Below are 16,756 nucleotides of genomic sequence, written 5' to 3'. Positions count from 1 at the left end.
CTATACTACAAAGCTTCAGTAATCAAGACAGTTTGGTACTGGCACAAAAACAGAAATATAGATCAATGGAACAGGATAGAAAGCCCAGAGATAAACCCACACACATATGGTCACCTTATCTTTGATAAAGGAGGCAAGCATATACAGTGGAGAAAGGACAGCCTCTTCAATAAGTGGTGCTGGGAAAATTGGACAGGTACATGTAAAAGTATGAAATTAGAACACTCCCTGACACCATGCACAAAAATACGGCACGTTTTTAAAGGAGGAGCCACCGGTCTGAAATTCTGCCTGTTACTGACTCTGCCGTTCCGAGCGAGCACCTGCGTTTCACTGGCTCACGGGTCCGTCTGTCCAGGCTCTTTGCAGAGGCTGAGTCCATTTCCACCTGGTCCCAAGGGAAAGTGGGTCCAGGCTTTCCCCTCTCTGGCGCCATCTAGAGACAAATGAGTATAACGCGGGTGCCACCTGCCAACAGCATCCTTTGGCTCTAGGGCTTTCTCAGGAAGCTGAAAGGCAAAGCTCTGAACGATCGAGTCTCCGTCTTCTAATTTTCCAAAACCAACTGCCTGCTGCGTCTAGTTCAGGACCTTGAGGAAGACACATTTCAGACCACTGAGGGACTTGCTGGATTCCCAGCAGTCGAGTCTGAATAGCTTTGCCTGAAGACCACATAAAGTACGCACGCTTGCTGGGACGGCAGGTCTGCAGCCAGGAAGGTCTTGCCGGCGTCCTCCGGCTCCAGTCTCTTGATGGGCGTGGCCATGCGGCTCGTCTGCCGATGGACGGACGGAGTTCCGTAGGCCCCCCTCGTGGTCTCCCCACAGGGGCCGTTGCCCTGGAACGAGAGCTGAGGGCTGGAGCTGCTTTGGGTGCAGGTGCCCTGCCTCTCTGGCTATCTGCGTCGAGTCCAGAGATTAGATGAACCATGAGAAACGCAGTGGCACTGCATGGGGGCAGTCAGAAACACGTCCTTCTCCGGCCCTTGGCAGCTGGCCGCAGAGAGAAGCAGCGAGATGCTGTAGGAGAAGCAACGAGGGCCCTGAGGGTCAGAGCCTCACGAAACGCCCATGATTTTACGACAGCTGCATCCCAGCATGATGTGGGCGGGAAGCCTAGCCCTGCCCCGGCTGGAGGTGCGTCACTTTCCCTGGAGGCAACCCAGAGCCGCCCAAATATTCCTGGGCTCTGGGAAGAGCCCACACAGAGGCTCATGTGACAAGTGACTAACAGTTAACGTTTATAAATCAGACTGCTGAATAAGCTGTGTCCTATCCTCCTCTCCCCTACCCCTCCCACGGGACAAATACACATCCACAGCAATCTGGACGGCCAGGTGAAACCAGGATCCTGGGACTCCTGAAAGCCCTCAGGATGAGCCGGGGGCCTTGGCCGGCAGCCCCTCCCTTTCTTCCTACACTCCAGACCACCCCTCACCCCGGGGGTCTCCTGCGCTCCCACCAGGAGGCGGCGTGCTCTCCTGTTGGCAGTCAGTAATTCTGGGGTCACCAGAACCCAGAGGATGATTTACAGGGGAGAAGGGACATGGGTCTGGCCAGAGAGGAGACCCCCTAAAGCCGAGCCCCGGGGAGGAACCCCCTTGCCTGGGTCTTCTGCTGGTACTGAGACAGTCAAGCCCAAAGGAGAGAGTTTCCAGTTGGCCCTAAAGGTTGAGTCCTGAAAGCTCCCCAGGTGGAGAGGTGGCCAAGGAAGTGGACCAACTCTAACCCAGCTGGGTTGAAACAGATTCCCGTGAGCGATGCCTCAGCCCTGCTACTGTAAACAGAAAAATCTAAGCTCAGGGTGTGTGCACGTGTATGTGAGTGTGTGTGTGTGCACGTGTGCGTGTGTGTGATTTTTCCCCTCCCAATACCAGGCTTGTGTCACCAGCTAGACTCTGAGCTCTGTGGCCCAGGGGACACTCAGCGCTGACCTCTGCGGTGAGCCTGCAGCCTGGTCCTGTGTGTGGCCTTGATCAAGGCCACCTGCAGACTCTTAAAGCGAGAGGTTGACAGACACTTCTGCCCATTTTCTGGACCCTGCTGTCTGCGGTCTCTAAAGCAGGTTGAAAAGCCTGTTAAACTGGACCTGTGGGCCTCCAGCTGCAGAATTCCATTTTCCTGAGTCCTTTTTTTCCTATAGAAGCACTTTATGAAAGATTTTCACCCCTCACATTTGCTGGTTTAATTTCCAAACCACGCTGTGATATAAACCTAACGTCCAGCTGCTTTGGCCAGACGTGGGAGCGGAGGCCTGGGAGCTCCGAGCTTTGGAACAGGTCTGGGGCCGTCCCAGCCCACCTGCAGCCACGCCCTGCTGTGTGCCTCTCCTCGGGTAGACATTAGCACCCGCTCAGAGACACGCTGTGCTGCTTAGAGGAAAATTATCTGCAAATCTACATGCTCACCACAGGACTTTCTAGTAGATTCCAGACCTGCCCAGACTTCTCCCTCCTGCAGTGACGCTTCACCCTCATACAGGTGACTCGTTCCTCTCCGGGTCCAGGAGTACCTGCTTCCCCACACGTCGAGATATGTCACCTGAGCCAGGTGAGGACGCACGGACACGCCGGAAGGAAGTGTCTCCGGCACCTTGCCTGCTGCAGCAGCTTTGAGCTGCCCCTCTTAGTGGGGAAAAGTGGGCCCATTCTTGCTGTGGTGGAAGACTTTGGGGCAGAAACCCCAGAAGTGAGGATGACCGTCATTGCACTCAGCAAACCTGCGGCACGGCTTCATTGCATGAAACGTGAGCTTGTAAAGAGTGTCAAACAGCCCTTGCCCTTGGTGACCTTGCTCTGCCCTTGATGATATAATCCTCCTCTGTGCGCCTGGACTGAGAACACTTTTCACTTCACTTTAAAACTCGTGTGACAATCATCACCCACCCAAGAAACAGACCTTTCATTCACACATGGTAAAAGGGGGAAAAAATAGAGCTCCTGGCGTTCCCGGGGGCTTTTTAACAATGAAAGTAATAGAAAGCTCACCTTCCTCCAGCTCTCTGGAACTAACAGATCTATCTGGCTATTTGACTGTGGGAACAGCCGACCGTCAGCTCGAATACCACGATAAACACCAGTCACATTCTCCTCTGCCAGCCATCACTTGTGCAGCCTTGAGAAATGTGTTCTCCTGGGAAGGAGAGTCCAGTGAGAACCAGATCATTCAAACCAGGGCCCAGTCTCCCAGTTTGAGCTTCAAAATCGAAGCAGACCCTCTGCTTCCTGATCCTTTCCCTGGAGTCACCAAGCAAGAGGCCATCGTGTCCCCGCCGGGGGTTTGTATTCTCCAGAGCTCCCACCTTCCCGGCCTGGGGCAAGAGGCAGCTCCAGAGGCTTGTCTGGGTGTAGCTGCCGCTCTGGTGGGTGATACTTTGCTGCCACTGCCTGGGGCAGATGCACCGCTGTGACCACCAAGCCCTGCTTCCCGGACTCCTTTGCCAACAGAATGGCAATTATCTGAAAGTCTGTAGAGCAGGCTGAGTAAGAGCCTCCCACAGTGCCAGGTCCTAACCTCTGGGTCCTGTGAGTGTGACCTTATTTGGAAAAAGCGTCTTCGCAGATGTGATTCAGGTAAGGATCTTGAGATGGGGAGATGATCCTGGATTCTCTCTGGTTGTGCCCTGAATGCCAGCGCATTTGGCATAAGAACGTGGCACAGCAGATGAGACCCACGCGAGAGGAGGGGCGATGGGACCACGGAGGCCAGGACGGGAGCGACGCGGCCACACGTGACAGATGCCAGCGGCCTCCAGAAGCTGGAAGCAGTGAAGAAAGATCCTCCCCTAGAGCCTCTGGGGGCAGCGTGGCCCCGCCAACAACTCGATTTCAGCCCCAAACTGATTGCAGATGTCTGGCCTCCTGAACTCTGAGAGAGTAAATTCCTGTGGTTTTAAACCCCCAAGTTTGAGGTGAGTTATTACCTCACCATCAGGAGATGAAGACAGCCTCCAAACCCAGAAAGAAGTGACTTCGCATCCTGGTTGAGAAGGATCCCATCTGGTCCCGACTGGCTTATCAGAGCAAATGGCACAAGGAAGGCATGCATCCACTCTTCTAGAGACCACCGTTACATGACAAACCTGCTTATACTCCAGATCTGAAAGACAGAGGCACCTCACGTAAGTGTGCAAGAGAATATGCGCTGGGATACCTTCCCCAAGCATTTCCAGGGTCCCCCCAATTTCCAAAGGGAATCTAGAACACACACACCAGCCTCATTGCAAATGTTGAAAGTATTACTACAGCTATCAGTACAAAAGCAAGCTCTATCCCCAGGGCCCTCAACAACCCTCCCAGTGCCCCCATCGTGGCCAGGCCGCACCGGGGCACGGAGACGGCGCCCCTGGCTTGGAGCCCCAAATCACGCACTGTGCCAGCCAACACACCTGCAGTTGCAAACAACAGGAAACTCGGCTCAGATTGGATTAACCAAACAAGGGCTGCTGTCTGAAAGATCCAGAGTAGGAAGGCCAGGCTCCAGGGTGTCTGGATCCAGTGCAGACCCAGTGTCGCCAAGAACCTGGTGTATTTTCACCAGGGTCTGATTTATTCTCAGACCCACTTCCTTACAATAGCGAGATGGCAGCTAAAATCCTGGGCGACATTGGTTTTATTTGTACCCTTGCGGAGAAAAAGAGCTTTTCCTTCTCCACCAACTGAACAAACACAACGGACTTCATGGTAATGGAAGTCTCCACCGCAGCCCATGCCCAGTAATCATTCTGACCCAGGGAAGGTCCTGGCTAGTTTGCTGAGGCCTAGGTTACGGGTCCAGTCTGGAACAACCTCTGCAGTCAGGTGTGTGTGTCGAGCATGCAGCCTTGGAGCAGGGAGGGAGACTCTTCCCACCTAAACAGTGTGGGACATGGGGCAGGAGTGGGGCAGCTCCGTTGGCATGGGTCTCATGGACAGATAGGGACCTTTCTGTTATAATTAGGATCATCACGTTTCTGGACCACGTGCCTCTTGTGCAAGCGCCTGGAGACCTATAAACAGAGGCCGCTCCAGCCCCGGTAGCTCGTGGGCCTCGGCCGCCAGCTCCCCCCCTTTCTTCCTCACCACCCAGGACCCGCCACGAGGCGCCTCTGCTTTCGGCTCCTGGCCTCCTGCATCCTCTTCGCTCAGTTTGCCTCAGGTAAGCCCTGGAGCCAGGCTTGGGGGGGGGGCACGGGGGTCTCATGCCCAGGGAATGGGGACCAAGCTGCACTGGGGAGTGGGTCAGGGCCTAGAAACAAGAAATAAATCTGAGCATCGACCAAAGAGGACGCCTCAGGGGAAATGCTCATCTCTTTCTTAACTGACTGGCACACGGCCCCTCAGCGTCTCTGTAGACCGAGAGGGAGGGTCGTTCCCCGGGAACGAGGCCCCGGGCGGCAGGTAGAGAGTGAACTGAGTGTGCCTGCCACGCTCTCGGGACAGCAGGCGTGGCTGGAGCTGGAGCAGGCCTCGGGGAGGAGCCCCAGGTCGGAGGGCGTGCCCGGGGCTCCTGGGCTGTCTGCAGCCCCCTGGCAGAGTGCCTTCCGGCGGGCGTCCTAACACTCAGTCGTGTCCCCCGCAGACCCCAGAGGGGCCCAGAGGCTCTGCTGAGGACCAGTGAGGTAAAGCTCAGGGGAAGCAGCCCAGGGGTGCTTGAGGCGGAGGTTGCTGCCTCTTATTCCTGCCCTTTTCATCCTTTGTGTCCTCTGACTCCGCACCACGCCAGCCCTTCCTGAGCCCCGGGATGCAGGGGCGACGGCCCTGACCCCGGTCTTCCTTCTGCCCAGCGCCTCTGGCCACACGTCCCCGCCCTTCCGTGCCCAGGGGGCGAGCTGAGCTTCTCATCAGACGGCCCGAGGCTGCAGGTCCCCCCGTGCCTCTTGAGCAAGGCGGACCCAGGCCGGGGCGCTCAGCATCCGCGTTTGGGGCAGACACTCCAGTATCTGGCCTTTTCGGAGTCAAGCCTGTCCTGCCAGCCAGGAGGCACGGGCAGCAGTGGCAGAAGGGAACACGGGTTCCGAGAGCGCCGCCTGCGGAAGGTGCCACCTGGCCGGCTGCTCAGGGCACGTGCATGGCCCAGCTTTCACAGGGGACACGCTTCCCAACTGAGCAGTATATCTTCCCCTCCACAGCCTACGTCCAGGCCAGACAGAAAACCTCGCAATGCTTCCAGAACGGGGCCCAGTATAAATGTTATTGCGCGATACACCGGACACCCGCCAGCTCCTGTTTCGGTGGAAGAAAGAACTGCTGCGAGGGCCGATGAGGGCCCGGAGGACGGGAACCCGGAGAATGAAACAGAGCAACTACTTTAACTCTGTGAGCTCTATCGTATAATTTCCTGAAAATAAAGAAATGACCTGGTGCTGTATTTACAAATGGTAATTACTGTGCATAAGAATATTTGGGAGACACGTGTGTGTTGAAGCCGAGACGGAAAGATGTGTGCACGGCGGGGCGTGCGTGTCGGGCGCGGGCCTGGTGCACCTGAAATGGGAGATGCTTTTACGTCGAAATGGCAGGGTTTCCCTTATGGGCTACAAGAGAGGTTTCTGTAAACATAATGGTGGGGAAGGTAGTTTTATGTGGCCTGTGGTGTGCTTATACCAGGCAGACGTGTGTGCAGGGGAGAAAGCCAGGATATGTAATTAGGAATTTACCTTATTCTGTTTTCCATATATGCTGAGCCATTTTCTGGGTCATTCAAAAGTTTATCAGTTGACTCTGTAAGACCCCATCCCCAAAACTGAATGGTTTAACACAACCACCACCTACTTAGCTCATGACGCCATGATTGGCAAGTGGGCTGAGCTCAGCGGAGAGATTCTTCGGGTCTTACCTGGCTGCCTCCATCACTTTTCATTCCCTCCATGTAGGACTCCCCAGGTGCCCTGCAGGTGACTGTGCACCTGAGGGGGGGGGAGTCACAAGGGGCAGCTGTTCCTGGAGAAGCAGCGATTCCCCGCCCCTGGTGGGCGAAACAGTGGTGGAAACCCAGACAAGCCCCCGGGGACACATACGTGCACGCACTGCACTTTCTCCTGATGGAACTAGAGTCATCCGTCAGATGGTACTTATCACACTGGAATGGCAAGTTGTTTGTCAGTCTGAATCTATTTTAAGTAATTGAGGCAAATTCTAGGAGTAACTTTTAACTGTTGTGTAAATAGGAAGCTATGGCAGTAATCTGCGTTTGGTGCAAACGTCTGAACTTTTGGAACCTGCCTAAAGGGCCCAACTCTGGGCTTTGCAGAAGGTCAGCAGTGCCCTGTCCTGAGATGAGACCCGTGGACTCTGTGGAGTCTTTCACTGTAAATCATGGTGGGGACACCCCCACGGCTCTGCTTCTTATGTTTCATTGAATGTTACTATAAAGCTTTTTGTCTTCAAATTTTCTTTCAATTTTAATAAAGTTCTACAGTATAAGACATGCTGTACATGGTTTTTATCTCTAAGCCTTGAAGATTATCTTAACGCTTATTTTTACTGATCAAAGCTTATGTAGGGCTTCCCTGGTGGCGCAGTGGTTGAGAATCTGCCTGCCAATGCAGGGGACACGGGTTCGAGCCCTGGTCTGGGAAGATCCCACATGCCATGGAGCAACTGGGCCCATGAGCCATAATTACTGAGCCTGCACGTCTGGAGCCTGTGCTCCGCAACAAGAGAGGCCGCGATAGTGAGAGGCCCGCGCACCGCGATGAGGAGTGGCCCCCGCTTGCCGCAACTAGAGAAAGCCCTCGCACAGAAACGAAGACCCAACACAGCCATAAATAAATAAATAAATAAATAAATAAATACTTAAAAAAAAAAAGCTTATGTAACTGAGAAGAAAGAGGAGCTTGGGGGGAACCTAAGACTTATTAAAAATATAGCATCTCAGGCCCTCCCAGGTCCACTTATCAATAGATACACATTGCGCCTTCAACCAGCTGCTCTTTGCCCTTGAGGTACACAGTTCTGCAGTCTCTAGCTTTGCTTCTCAAGCACAGGTCTGATTGGATTAGGGACCAGCCCTAAAGGGCTCACCTTAATCTCATCACAGTTTTAACGCTCTGTGTCCATATACATTCACGTTCTGATGAATTAAATGTTAGAGCTTCAACATATGAACTTGGGGGAGGGGAACAAAATTCAGTTTATACAAGTTGGTTCATTCCATTTGTATTTTTATGTTGTAAAAAACTTACTTTTTTTTTTTAAACATCTTTAATAGAGTATAATTGCTTTACAATGGTGTGTCAGTTTCTGCTTTGTAACAAAGTAAATCAGTTATACATATATCCCCGTATCTCCCTCCCTATCCCACCCCTCTAGCTGGTCACAAAGCACCGAGCTGATCTCCCTGTGCTATGCGGCTGCTTCCCACTAGCTATCTGTTTTACATTTGGTAGTGTGTATATGTCCATGCCACTCTCTCACTTTGTCCCAGCTTACCCTTCCCCCTCCCCGTATCCTCAAGTCCATTCTCTAGTAGGTCTGCATCTTTATTCCCGTCTTGCCCCTAGGTTCTTCTGACCATTTTCTTTTTTTTTTTTTTTTTGGAAAAAACTTATTTTTTTTAATAAAAGAATAATATCCATGAATTAATGGAGACAAAAAATAAGATTGTTTGAGGTGAGAAGAAATGTAAATTGATGGACTCTGCCCTCACATTGGATTTTAAAAGTGAGAGGGCAGCTATTGGGAATAAAAGGACTTCAAAATTTTAGCTTTTTTTTTAAATTCAAATTTAAGGTTGAGTGATACCATAGCGTATTTAAATGGTAAGAGGAGGGTTCAAAGAGAGGGAGTGGTTTAAAATAAAGTGTACATGTTGTTTTACAGCTCATACAACTCAGTATCAAAAAAACGAACAGCCCAACTGAAAAATGGGCACAGGACCTGAACAGATATTTTCACAAAGAAGAAATTCACATGGCCACAGGCACATGAAAAGATGCTCAACATCGTTAATCATTAGAGAAATGCACATCAAACCCACAATGAGCTATGACCTCACACCTGTCTGAATGCCCTCATAAAAAATTCTACAACCAGAAAAGGTTGTCCAGGATACGGAGCAAAGGGAATCCTAGGACACTGTTGGTGGGAATATAAATTGGCCTAGTACTATGGAAAAGAGTATGAAGGTTCCTAAAAAAACTAAAAAATAGAACTACTATATGATCCAACAATTCCATTCCCGGGTATACATCTCAAGAAAACGAAAACACTATTTTGAAAAGATACATGCACCCCAGTGTTCATAACTGCATTATTTACAATAGCTAAGATATGGAAACAACTTGCGTGTCCATCAACAGATGAATGGATAAATAACAAGTGTTGTATATACACAAAGGAATATTACTCTACCATAAAAAGAATGAAATTTTGCCATTTGTGACAACATGGATGGACTTGGAGGGTCTTATGATTAGAAAAATACGACAAACAAAAAAAGACAAATACTGTATGTTATCACTTGTATGTGAAATCTAAAAAACAAAATGAAGCAATGAAATGAAATAAGAAACCAGAGACAGACTCACAGATACAGAGAACAAACCAGTGTTTACCAAAGGGGAGAGGGAAGGGGGAGAGGAAATTAAAAACATGAGATTAAGGGATACTAACTACTATGTATAAAAATAAAAAAACTTTAGCTACAAAGATAAATTGTACCACACAGGGAATATTTCATTATAACTTTAAATGAAGTATATACGTTATGAAGTATAATGTTTAAAATAATTAAATCACTATGTTGTACACCTGGAACTATTATAATATTTTAAATCAACCAATGTGAAAAATAAAGTGAATTCAATTTAAATTATAACATACATTCTGACGTGGCAGGGGAGAATAGGAAAGAACACGAATGTAGAAGTAACTTTCCGAGCTGAGAGGAAAGGCAATTCCTTTCCTTTTAGGCAGAAGATGGCATAAGTAGTGAATGACAGTAAAGAGTACTTTAAGTCTTGTGGTGGAAAGTATCTACATCCAAAATATCAGTTTCATTTGGGAAATAGGTTACACATAATCTGATGACTGTAAGAGAAAAGGATGAGTCCTTGGAGATTGAGGGGTAATGGCGAAGGTTTAAAATTTTTTTTTTTTAAATTGAAGTATAGCTGATTTACCTTAATATATTTGTTTCAGGTGAAATACTCTTTAATGTGTATGGGAGATGGAATTGAAATACACGAGATAATAGGATTGCCAGGCATTGTATGATACAAGCAAAATGTCCTCAGCTACAATGAAATACTCACCATGTCCCCTGGTTTAATTTTTTCCATTTGGGAACCAGGAATTTTAAGCTTAAACAGCCATCTCCACACCGTAAGATTTCCACTCAAATGTATAAATAGATTCCAAATGACATGGAAGGAAAACTATTTACAATAGTTTACTATGTAGGAACATTTGTATGGATTTCCCCACTAACCAAGAAATAAAGTATAAAATTGTCTTCCCATTTTCTTTGCATAGTTAATAGATTCTTAACATTTCTTGAAAGTACTATGTGGCCAGTGCCTTAAGAGTCATGTTCTGCATCCCAGCAATATATCTTATTTTGTCACCTCATTATTTATATTTCACGTTTTCACAGTTCCTCATCTTGCATTTTATTTTTAATTCCGTATTTCTCCCAGGGAATCCCAGCTTCATTTCCACAGATTCCCAGTGTGTCTGATGCCCTGTTATTCTGAAGACATAGAATGGTTCCCAGCATAAAGAATGCACTCAACAGTGTTTACGGATGAAGAAGGGAATGAATGGATCTTCTCACTATCCCTGGACAATGACCTTACATCTTTGCTCTCCAACACTGTGTGAAGGTTACAATTTCCTATTAGTCTGGAAAATCCAATCAAATTGAACAGGGTGTGGCTCACAGACTGAAACCCTATTAGGGTCAGTAACCTTCTGAGAGGGTGGATCCCGGAATGTAGCCCAGATTGGGTTATAAACTGTTATCCAGGTATAAAGGAAAGTCAGACAGGCAAAGGGATGCATTTGTCCAGAGAAGAAGCTGGGCAGTTTGGGGCTTTGGAGGAAGAGAAATTGGCTGCTTGCTGTGGAACTTACCTGAGAATCTATTTGGCTTCACCAGCTCCTGCAACTTGGGGTTTTGGTGAGTCCTCCCAACTGTGAGATGTGAGTTTGTTTCATCCCATGAAAACGTTGTTAAGTCCTATCTGCCTCTAGACACTTGTCCTATCAAAGTAGCTTCTTGTAGTCTCTGAATCATATTGTGTCAACATGTATTTTGCTACCCTCATTTCCTACTCTTGACTGTTCATGTCCCTTTTTTCCACTCCAACACAGTTGTCTTGAATCTATTTATTTTATCTGCCTAACCTAAGATTCTAAACTTGTGTTCTCCAATATAGTAACAACAAGCCCTATGTGGCTAGAACATTTAAATTAATGCAATTAAATAGCTAAACGTTGCATCCTTGGTAGTGCCAGCCAAATTTCAAGTATTCTGTCACCACATGTGTGTGGCAGTTTCTGTACCATACAATGTACACATAGAGCATGTCCTTCATCTTGGAAAGTTCTATTGGCTGTTGATCTACATCTGATAGTTTTACTAATTTGTTTCTAAATACTTCATTTTCTGCTTCTCTGAATTTATTTCTTTTCATGGGTTTCATCAAGTGATTTTCATTTCATTTCTTATGTGTCTTGAGAGATTTTTATGTTGAAATAATTATCTCAAGGTAAAATAAATCTCTTGAGATATTTATTTTAATTCTTCCCCTAAATTAATAGATTTAGAACCTCCTTTGATTCCTATGACTTGTAATCTGGACATAGCCAGGGTTGCCTAGGTTCCACCTTCTAGTTGTAAGGCGGCTCTTTTGCATATGCCTGGGGTTTCCCTGGATATCATAGAGATTTACATATTCCTATTATCAATAGAAAAAACATTCTAACAGTGAAAGAGAAAGTTTCATTTCCCTCTGAAATTTGTCTTGAAGTCAAAACCAAAGGTAATTCATGGCCAAGTCTTGAGTGGTTTTCCTAGATAGTCCCTCCCACCTTGGATTTTCCTAGGTGCTCTGGATAATACAATCACTAAACAATAATACAATCACTTTTTCTTGGTGTGTTTATCCACAGTTAGCAGATGCTGGCATTAATCCAGGGCTCCTCTTTTTCTGATAGAAAATGCACTTTCACTTTGATTGTGGAGGGAGGACAGGAGAGAAGGAACTTGAGAGCAAATATCTTTAGAAGAGATTTCTGTTTCAAGATAGACAGGATGTAATGAGGGGATTGAGTGTGGATATATGGAGAGGTTTCCCCTATATCTGGGTGATAAACATGAAGAGAGAAATAACAGGGAGCTTCTTCTGATTACTAATGTTAGAGGTCGTATTACAGGTAAAACCTAGGTGATCTTTGTTACCCTAAAGGAATTTGAGCACAGGACACAGGCTGAGCAAAATTAAATGACAGCTGCTCCTTTTTGTAGATGTGTAACTCTTGTCTTATACTCAAGTTTTTGGAACCTCTGTGTGTCATTTGTAAATTGGTAAATGAACAAATTTCCTCCAAAACCTCAGTCATTTTATAGTTCTGAGCATCCTTGACCGAGAGGGTTGAGACAGTCCATGACCGTAACACTATGATTCGTGTGCTCCTGCTACCTTCTGTAGCAGCGGATGTTAAGGACTAGGCTGGCAGGGTGGGTGCCACGGTTCCTCCAAGTGGAATAAGTCCTTGGTTTAACTGCATCCTGAAATAGGTCCTTGGCTGATTAATATCCATGTAGATGGGGGACAGAACTAAAAGGGTTGAGGGAGAGCTGGAAGGCAGTGAGGTTCCAGAGGGCTGCCAGGGGTGTTGGAGAACCACTGTGGGTGCATAAGGGAAGAGAATGATCCTACAGGAGGAAACCAAACTCTACTTTGGCATGAGTCAGGGTTCCCGAGGGTTTGAATCAAGGAGGCCATTGAATGCTTCTGGATGCCCTAGGCTGCTGAACACACAAAATCAATGTTTAGCACATTCTTATTTGCAAACTCTCTGGACTTTGACTTTCTGTATTAGCAACCACAGCTCTAGCTTCTTACATGGGATCTGGGAGAGGAGAGACTGCACCGTGTTCTTAGGATGCACCACTGGTTTCCGTTTGCTGGGCTGGGGTCACACCCAGGTGGAGGTGGGGGGCTCCAATTCAGGTGGGTCTGGAAGTTGTGCACAGGACTGCAGTCTCATGGCTTCTTCTGGAAGTTGTGCACAGGACTGGAGTCTCACGGCTTCTTCTCCATCCTCAGATTTGCCTGCTCAGTGCTTGGATTAGCTGTGAGTGAAATCCTGAGAAAGACTCCTGGCGACTGAGTTGTTGACAATGGAGCCTCTGGTGAGTAGTGACGCCTCCTTCTCCTGAAGCTACACCCCGAGTGCCATTAGCAATCGTTCCCTCATTCACACATTCCACCTCTTAGTAATTAAGCTTTTATTCATATTCGATAACTGGAAGGAATGTGTAGGGAGGAGTATTTTCTTAACTGTGCTGCACAGAAAGGAGAAACAGTACAGTAGGTAGAATAAAATTAGGTTCTCTCATAGAGTTTTGGAAAATTGGAGAAAAACCAATCACTAGGCTTCTTTCATCCCTCAGCTTGGAGATGAGATTAGATTACAAGAGAAACAGTGATAACTAAGGTCAAGGTCCCTGAGAAGGTCAAGAATGGGAGTCCTCACGCTGCGCAGCGCTGGTCAGGCTAGGTCTGTCCTTCACTCCAGCCACCCGAGTCCCCGGCTTATTCTGCTGAACTATCTGACCTCAGAGTTTGTTATGAACACCTGAGACCTGTAGTGTTGAGAAACAGAGCACCAACTGGTACCAAGTTCTGTATGAACCTCGCTCAGTTCTGAGGAACATGAAGGATCCCTTCATGGTTCCCTGACATTGGCATGATTAGCAGAATAATGTTTTGTATTTACCCCAGGTTTGCTAGACAGCAAACCCTTCATACAATAATATATTGCATGATTCAACACTCATAAGTAATGAAAGCAGTTTCTATTTGGAGAATCAAAGGTTCCTCTAGGGACATAATTTAAGCCAATAGTCATGTTTTCAAAGTAGCCCATCATGGTTATTTTTTGTCTTGTCATGAACCTGTAGAGTTCCTTGAAATTAATAGGGAAGAGAGATTGGGTTATGAATTTTCAAGTGAATATTTTATAATCATCTGTCTGAAAGTCCTAATTACCTGGTTATTGAAAAACTTCCCTGGTGTATTATAACACACTTCATGTGCTATTTCTGTGAAATAAAGCTTCATGATGTCAGAGTGTATAGTTGTCTGTGAATGTACCTGAAAGGCAGACACCAGCTCAGCGCTGACAGGGAACTGAGGGGAACCCCACACAGAGCATGATCCTTTATCCACCCAGACCCCATCACCTCCTCATCTCAACCCTCCCACCCTGGACAGTGGTAGGGACTGCTCTGTCTAAACCAGAACATCCCTGATGTTTTAGGAATCAGTGACGTTTGAAGATGTAGCGATCAACTTCACCCAGGAAGAGTGGGCCCTGCTGGACACATCCCAGAGAATCCTGTTCAGAAATGTGATGCTGGAAAATATCACCCACCTGGTCTCCGTAGGTGAGTCTGTCAACACGGATGTAGGTGCACGTGTGTTCACTCCATTCATTCACTCACTGAACAAGCATTTAGATCAGCTTCCCTGTGTCCCATTCCAAGTCCTTCCTGATTCTTTGATAGTCCTCATAACTACTTAAAACGAAGGCGTTTCTTTTCATTGCACTTTTCATTACTACACTGGAAGGTAATCTTGGCCACATTTCATACCTTTGTTGCTACTCAGTGTTTACACTCAGAACAGAACTGGGGATTCAATGGATATTTTAATGCAGAAGTATGGATCAAATATTTTAAAAATGATTTTTCTGTTCTAGTCATTCCATGAAGGCTTGAGACCAGAGTCGTGTATATGACATAATTTTGATGATTCCTCTAAGGTGTATCCTTACTGGCTCTTTGAAAGTAATACTTAGCCCACTGCAGAGTCTTTTAATCTTTCCCATTTGGAAAACACTGAGGATTCTGTAATCTCTCTTTGAACTTGTGCACAGGCATCAGCCGCTAAAGGGCCTCACTGTGTTTGCTGCTGCTCTGGATTTCCTCCTGGTCTGCTGAAGGACCTTCACTGTTTTGTCTGTTGAAGATGTTGTTGCCTGCACTGACCTTCAGTTACCTCTTTATTTTCCTCTTTCCCTTACCCTGGACTTGAGCACAGCAAAGGGTAATTAGCCCAGACTCAAAATCCAACACTTTTTTTTCTTTTTCAAATCAAACAGGGTATCAGATCAGCAAATCAGATGTGATTTCCCAGCTCGAACAAGGAAAAGAGCTGTGGAGTGAAGCAACAGGATGCTTCCAAGGCCAGAGTCCAGGTAAGAATAAGGGGCCTGTGCTTCACTGCAAGAAAGTTTCAGTCAGTGTGTTAAGTCCTTGGAAACACCAAATGAAAGTTTTATGAAGTGAGCGATATATTCTAAACTGGAGGTGAAGACATTGGGCTGAAATTCTTCATGTTGTTATCATTCTTTGCATCTAGCAATGAAAATTCATATTACTTCCTGCCATTTTCTATTCTTTAGGGAAAAGGGTGCTTGTGGACTTACTGCAGTTAAACTTTCACATAGTGATTCTTGTCCTGATCCTCCCATTTAATGTGTTTTCCATCATTTGCTGACCCAATGTCTCTCCACCACATTACATTTTAATATTTTAATCCTGTTTTTTTCTAATAGACAATGACTTTTAAAGTATTTCTACTACCTTGAGTATTTCTTTATTATACATTGTTTCTCCAACTAAGTGCCAACTTTTGAAAGATACTCACATGGACCTTGGTGTTTGTTTACATTTCTATTTCCCTAATGCCATTCTAAAATCTATATTTTTTCCATTTCTTTAGACGGTGAAAGTCCACTTAGACAAGAAATGATATTCACGCAAAGTGTCTACAGGAAGCACATATCTGCCACCATGCCAATGGTAAGTTTCATGGGTAGAACAACAGTCATCCAAATGAAGGACCTGGCAGTGAGATAAGTTGGCAATTGAGCACAATTGCTTGTATGTAATTAAGTGGAGATTGACCTCTTTCTGGGAATATTTTTGGATAGGCTGAAATCAGTTAAGAAATTAATATGAGCTCAAAACGACAACATGAGACCTAAGAAAAAAAGGCAGTTGCACAAACATTGCTCATCTCTTAGTCTTTACAGCAGACTGAAGTCTTCAAAATTAATCTGATATCTGGGTTGGGAAACAATAAAAGAATGTTTGTGCCTGCAGGGGAGTAACACAACATGTGTATGCAACTGACACTGGAAACATTTTAACAGGAGACTATTAACCACTGATGCTCTAGGGTGTAAATGTAGAGGCATGAGTGTCTGCATGGACGTGGGTGAACCAGTAACAGACTCATATCTCCTTCCCAAAACAGGTTCCTCACATGCAAGGGGATCCTGTTGGATGGACTGATTTGAGTGATGAATTTACTCCTAGATCTTCACCTAAACATTTATCAATTCACTTAGGGAGGAAACGTAATGTCAGCAAACAGTGTGGAAATTCACTTAGTCAAGGGTCATTCCTTGACGGACAGGATCACATTCACACTAGAGGTAAATCATGTGAATGTCCTCTCTGTGGGAAAGCCTTTATTAATTCCTCTTGTCTCAGACGACACAAGATGATTCATACTGGAGAGAAACCATATAAATGTC

The 16,756-nt window shown here is 46.5% G+C and overlaps 1 protein-coding gene and 1 long non-coding RNA gene across 2 annotated transcripts in view; both read left to right on the top strand.

Annotated features, from left to right (window-relative positions):
• Positions 1-265: 265 nt before the first annotated feature.
• Positions 266-6,891, top strand: LOC118887854. Its single transcript, XR_005018176.1, has 3 exons — positions 266-5,135; positions 6,109-6,295; positions 6,853-6,891. It is a non-coding gene; the product is annotated as an uncharacterized LOC118887854 (long non-coding RNA).
• Positions 6,892-13,328: 6,437 nt separating this feature from the next.
• Positions 13,329-16,756, top strand: part of LOC118888058 (zinc finger protein 705A-like) — an 11,225-nt gene continuing 7,797 nt past the window's right edge. The window contains exons 1-5 of the mRNA XM_036839030.1: positions 13,329-13,340; positions 14,471-14,597; positions 15,314-15,409; positions 15,937-16,016; positions 16,474-16,581. Of these exons, the coding sequence (XP_036694925.1) occupies positions 13,329-13,340; positions 14,471-14,597; positions 15,314-15,409; positions 15,937-16,016; positions 16,474-16,581 (423 nt within the window). The remainder of the gene's footprint in view (positions 13,341-14,470; positions 14,598-15,313; positions 15,410-15,936; positions 16,017-16,473; positions 16,582-16,756) is intronic.

This window comes from Balaenoptera musculus, chromosome 21 (genome assembly GCF_009873245.2).
Source record: "Balaenoptera musculus isolate JJ_BM4_2016_0621 chromosome 21, mBalMus1.pri.v3, whole genome shotgun sequence".
In the NCBI taxonomy this organism is placed as follows: Eukaryota; Metazoa; Chordata; class Mammalia; order Artiodactyla; family Balaenopteridae; genus Balaenoptera; species Balaenoptera musculus.
The sequence above is the reverse complement of the archived record's forward strand: the minus strand, read 5'-3'. Positions and strand labels throughout refer to the sequence as shown.